Source organism: Rhagoletis zephyria, unplaced genomic scaffold (assembly GCF_001687245.7).
Source record: "Rhagoletis zephyria isolate East Lansing unplaced genomic scaffold, Rhagoletis_zephyria_1.1 Rzeph_scaffold_20366, whole genome shotgun sequence".
NCBI lineage: Eukaryota > Metazoa > Arthropoda > Insecta > Diptera > Tephritidae > Rhagoletis > Rhagoletis zephyria.
In genome coordinates, this window is record NW_016177425.1 from 2,605 (window position 1) to 8,508 (window position 5,904).

At 35.5% G+C, this 5,904-nt stretch overlaps 1 protein-coding gene across 1 annotated transcript; it reads right to left on the reverse strand.

The window, feature by feature from the left end:
• Positions 1-220: 220 nt before the first annotated feature.
• On the reverse strand, positions 221-2,943 carry LOC108380790 (insulin-like growth factor-binding protein complex acid labile subunit). Its single transcript, XM_017637189.1, has 3 exons — positions 2,371-2,943; positions 1,839-2,269; positions 221-1,777 (listed from the first exon to the last, which is right to left on the reverse strand). The coding sequence occupies exons 1-3, from the start codon at positions 2,594-2,596 to the stop codon at positions 779-781; spliced, it is 1,656 nt and encodes a 551-aa protein (XP_017492678.1). The 5' UTR covers positions 2,597-2,943; the 3' UTR covers positions 221-778.
• Between the last annotated feature and the right edge of the window lie 2,961 nt (positions 2,944-5,904).

Below are 5,904 nucleotides of genomic sequence, written 5' to 3' on the forward strand. Positions count from 1 at the left end.
TCAGCGTTAAACGCACTGGCTTACTACACTGAGGGAAATAATGCATAGTAAAAGTAAATACTTTATATTTGATTAATACTAGATATTTTATTCGTTAAAAATGTTCATTTTTAAAAATAATATTTTCATAATAAAATTTAGCACTCACGTTTTTGAATGTTCACATCTGAGTATGTATGTATATGAAAGTGTACACACCCAGCACGGCATACATAGCTGAACCAATTACCATAGAAAAATTAATTTATTTGTACTTATATACCCATTAGCTTCAAATTGATGATTAATCACCTAGCAGGCTCGTTGAGGTAAACCAAATGTACTCAGATATTTGGAAAAGCACTAGCCAAGATACGGATACTGAATCTTCTACTTCTGCTGCAAGTTCTGATGAAGCTGCTCGCAAAACTAATAAGTTGGGTTTAAAACCTTCTCAAACATCATTCGTTTGACACTAATCTTGTAACATTAGATTTAATTATTTAATTGTTTTGCTATAGTTATATGGCATCGACATTATTTTTTCCCCCAACACTTTCTATTCATATACTATTATCTCCACATTTCAGCCAATTTATACTAAACCATAACAAATTTTACGCGAAAACCTCCGTCATGAATTACACCGTCCACTTTTGAAAACCCGTAATAAAATCGTATTGGTAGTTTTTGGGTTTAACGCGTTCAGACAGGCAACATTACGCTTTATTCATTATATAATAGATGAGATATAAAAATGTTTTTTAATATTATGCTTTCAAACAAAAAGGTCGGTTATTTAAAAATAATTTTTCCTTGTCATTTCATAAAAATCTAAATAGCCACTATTTTTTACAGTCGTCAATTCTCTCACACATTCTTCTTTATCCGTTACAACACACAAGGCTCTTTCACCCTGGTAAAATGGACTCTGTGGACGGAAGTAATCTACTTCTTTCTTATTTAACCAAACGAATAAATCATCCAGACAGGTGCATTGCCATGGATTGCCTTCCAAAGAAAACTTTACCAGATTGGGAAACTCTCTGTCAGTCATGTGCGGTAGAAACGATAACTTATTATTGTCCAGAAGTAGCTCCGCCACATCGTTTAGAACAGGAAGCAACTCAGTCGTTATTTCTTCAAGTGAATTATTTCCCAAATGAAGCTTTCTCAGACGTCGCAGCGGCGCCAATGAGCGTACATCCAATATGGCCAAGTCATTGTTGCCCATCGAGAGATGATCCATGAAGGGCAGTGCAGCAAAGGCAAGCGAATGTAAGTGCTTCAAGCTGTTGGTCTTTATTGTTAGCTTCTGGAAGCGCGGCAAGGCCACTGTGCCGAAAGCATATGCATTCAGCACCTGTATATTGTTTCCTGATAAATCCAGCGATTCGAGGGCGGTAAGGTTTGCGAATGTGTTGGGGCGAATAGCGTCGATATCATTGTCATGCAAATAAACTTTGCGTAGTGCCGTCAAACCCTCGAAAATTTCAGCTTGAAGCGCGATCAATTTATTGCTGGAGAGGTTTAAAATTTGCAATTTTCGTAGCGGCGCGAACAGCTGTACTGGCAAGATGCCTAAATCATTTGAACTCAGGTCCAAGAACTGCAATGGCGCTTTCTCTAATCCACGGAATGTTTCAGCGGATAGCCGTTGCAAAGCATTCGCGGCAAGATTGAGTACAGTCAACTTTCCGAGAGGCTCGAATGCACCGCTTTTAATAAAGTGTATGGAATTAGTGGTGAGACGCAAGTGACGTAGTTGCGGCAACCCAGCGAAGTCATATACGGACAACTGAGACAAAGAGAAAAAATATTTGTGATTTATCAGCAGCACTCTTTACAATGCAATATACCTTTTCGATGGCATTATCGCAGAGCGTTAGCTCTTTGAGTCTACTGCAGGCGCCAATCGATGCGTTAGTCAGCGCATTGTTGTCCAGGTGAAGGAATTCCAGGTGCGAAAGCTCCGCAAACGTGCCTTGTTCGATAAGTCCTATATTATTATGTGAAAAATTTGCGACTTTCAGTTGCGATAGGCGTCGAAAATTTGCTGCATTCAACTTTTGAAAGTCGTTCCAGCTGGCATCAAGATACCTAATTTTAGCTGCATTGGGAAAGTAGTGCGTCTTCAAATCTTCCAATTGTGCATTCGTTATATTCAATCGCTCCAAAGCTACGAACGCTCTGAAGCCTTCATCGCCGAGACTTAGAGCACCAGACTGCGACAAATCTAATTCAACGATCTGCGCCCACGTCGATTTTTGAAGTTGCTCGCCAGATTGCGCTGCAAATGATAATGCAACTTACCAAGCTGCTTTCATATATTTTTTCACAGCTCAATACATATGTGTGTACATATAAATATACACATACAGCCCCGCTCACCTGAAAAATCAAGGAACTCATTTTCGCCATTTCGCACAACAATACCCCGCCAACTAGCTGTCAACTCCTCTTCTATTTCACTCAGAGTTTGCACCCCTCGACAACTGTAGATTCCAAAGTTGTTTGCACCTTCTACCGCAGTGCATTTATGAGCTTCTAACTGAAGCCATTGTTGAGAGTTTATCACGATTAAAATCACTATGATTGGAAACTTTTTTTCAATCATGATTTCTTAGTTACTGAAGCGTCTCCCATGAATCGCATCCGAACACTGACGAGTTGATGCATTGTCTGATATATATTTACTCAAGTCAAAGCGGGAATTATTTTCGTACTTACGGTCGTTTTCGCAGAATTCACTCAAGAGATCTCTGGTACATAGTTTTCTCTTAACATACAGATTCATGTATAAGCTCATAAATGCCTTTACCGCGGCCTGGTGTAATTTTTTAGAGCGCGTTTTAAGTGAGTTATGGCCATAAGTTTTGCTTATATTTCACTATCTATTTCATAGGAGCACCTTTAAGCCGGGCTTATGACCTAGCGGATTCGCGTAACGGGATGCGATTAAAATCGCTAATAGCGATCAATTATACAAATTCATATGGCGGTGTTTATGGTGCTGGCTTGGAGATGCTCAACAAACTATATGAATCGATTTCGTTTTGTTGATGCGCAAAACTAAGTAATCAAAATAACTTCGCTTCGTTTCAGAGCTAATTTAACGATACAAAACTCAATCGTTTACGTTGAATAAATCATCAATCGTTAACATCGAAACAAAATAAATCAACGAAAAGTTGTTGTATGCCATTGCCAGTTCACTGTTAACACCTATCACCTAAATGCATGATACAGCTGCAGCATTCACGATTGAATTTCTTTTCGTTAAAAACCGAAATATAATCATTTTGATAATTACCTAAACGACAAAAAACTGGATCTTTTCAACAGATTCCAAAGTTTACTGTTGCGAAGAAGAGGAGAAAATTCAAATGTAAAAGTAAACAAAAATGAACGCTAGCAAGGAAAAGAGGGTTTGTAAAGGTATTTTTAATAAAATATTATGGCAAATTAAGTGATTACAGTAGCACAGAGAAGAAACTTTACGTTTCCTTGAGTTATGAGAATAAAAAAAACAACAAATTTGACGGATTTGTCAGAGATTTGCCTGAAAAAACCGAGTGATTAAAAAACGAGCTTTGATTCAGATTATATTTATATATAAACGTACTTTAACGACAATGGGTGGCAGCGCGTGCTGGACCCAAAAAAACGCGGCGTAATTTTGGACGTTTTCCTATTTCCTCTCGTTGTTATTTTCGTTTCTTTTTACATTTTTTTTCTACTCATAAAAAAAAAAACACATAAAATTCTGTGTTAAAGACTCGGAACGTGTCTGGATAAGAATTGAGTAATTTTTCTGATTTTTTTTTTTTTAATTTCGTTTAAAACAAAGACCAAACCTGATATAATAATTTCAGGTACAGTAGCGGTTAGGGCTGCCACCCGTTTGAAAAGTCGAGTTTAGTTAACTTATACACAAGTTTTATGAAATATAAAGATATGGATGTCAATCGAAAGAGATTGTTGATAGCTTTGGTTCGAACATTTTTTTGATCAGGCTTACCACCTTTTCGAAAAGTCATAACGATCTAATTAAATAACTACATACCTACATATGTATATTATACGAGAAGGCATTTTTTATGATAGTCATTAAATTTTCACAGTTCTTTCGAATTGGAGATCAAATTAAAGACCTTTGCGTGTAGTTTTACATTTTAATTAAGAACTTTTTTTGAAGTGAAACTTCTTAATCGAGTTCGGAGATGTTTGCGTTAAATATTTAACACCAAATCATAACGCAACGAACGATAGCATTTAAAAAAATAAGGTATGAAATTAAAGATCTTGATCTGTAAATATGCAAATTGGTTTTAGTTTTGTAAAGGGTTGCCATATGTACGAAAATCAAATTCAAATTATTTATTAAGTTAAATGAATTATACCAAAAAGGTATTGAATACACTTCATTTTTTTAGCTACATGTGGGAGGGTTGGCACCTGTTTAAAAAGTTGAATTTCGCTAACCGTGCGTGCATGCCTACCATCCAGGGTGAAAAGCCATCGTGTAAATTGGCTGTATGAGGGCAAATCGCCCAGTCGCTCCCAGTCAAATATCATTATCGTCGATTTCGACATCATGCACATAACATGTGATCGATAAAGCAGTCGTTTTATTTAACCGGAGCTTCTACCTCCGATTTGTGTTAACCAGACATTGAACAACCGGCCCTAAGTAGCTATTCTGTGCATTGAGTCGGATTTACTCCGACGCTTGGAATGTGAAGATTTGATCGGTAAGTTTGCGGAAATCAAGTGAGAAATGTTTGCATTTAATAATATGTACTAGAAGTCACAAGTGTAATCAATTCATAGTTGTATTATCATATGTATAAGAATATGTAAATATTTGTAAATTTTTTTTTTTAATTTACACGATATGCACAAAAAAAGCCAAGAAAAATTCCTTACTAAAAACATTCCTTAGCTTCCAGTTATTGTGAAAGTTGCCAAATTTATTATATACTCTTGTAAAGTTGATGAATTTTTATTTTAACCAGTATTACTCGTTTTAAGGATATGAATAAATTTTTGGCTATTTTGCGCTTTTTTCTTAACATATGGTGTGAAGATGCTGCTAATAAAACTTAAATTAGATTTGTGTAAAGTAAAAAAAAGAAGTTCGAAGCTTTTATACTTTTGTAAATTGAAAAGGGTAGTAATTTCACTGAAAACAGTTTCTGGTGAAACGATCTATGCATCGTCGATGTTTTGGCGAAACCGCCCATCGACCAGTTGCACAACCACCCAATCGCCGTTGTGTCAAAAATTACATTTGGTAACCCTGAACTCCAGGCATCGAGGTGTATGCATAAAAATCGTTAAATCGTTATTAAAACAATTTTTTTAAAATACTAGCTAGAGGCAATGCCTTCAAAAAATAAGCCTGTAAAAATTGAGTGTCGTAAGATAGGCGGTTTTGCAATTATTACTTAACAATAAATTTTGTGTTGTCTCACATTGACCAACATCAATAGTTAAGGGTTAACATCCAATGCTAAATTTTAACGAAAAATAAACGAAACAAAACTTTTATTTACAGCCTCTGGTTTCCTCGAGCTGCATACATAGCTTACCATAAACAATGCCTTATAAATAATAAAACGCATTTCCTTAATGTCTGCTCAAGGTATGTATAGTATGTATTTAATGTCCTCTTATTAAGTTAATTTTTTAGCTTCCAATCAATGAATTGTCTTCTACATAAACATGTACATATGTATGTACGTCACATATGTAAATAAAACCAATAATATGGAATAAATTTACATGTATTTATATAGGTTTAACAATTAGAAATAAAAATGCGAACACTCTTGGGTTTTTAACGAACCCACTTAGTATTTCATGGAAAACAGTTTTTTTAATATTTCAACGTAATTTAAGGTTATTGAACATGTACATCAT

What these genes read in the sequence shown, in the direction of transcription:
- LOC108380790 (XM_017637189.1), bottom strand. Translation starts at nt 2,596, where the DNA reads ATGATTGAAAAAAAGTTTCCAATCATAGTGATTTTAATCGTGATAAAC. An exon ending in TGAGTTCCTTGATTTTTCAG is followed by an intron (nt 2,270 to 2,370) that starts GTGAGCGGGGCT and finishes TATCATTTGCAG; the next exon opens with CGCAATCTGGCGAGCAACTT. An exon ending in GCGATAATGCCATCGAAAAG is followed by an intron (nt 1,778 to 1,838) that starts GTATATTGCATT and finishes TCTTTGTCTCAG; the next exon opens with TTGTCCGTATATGACTTCGC.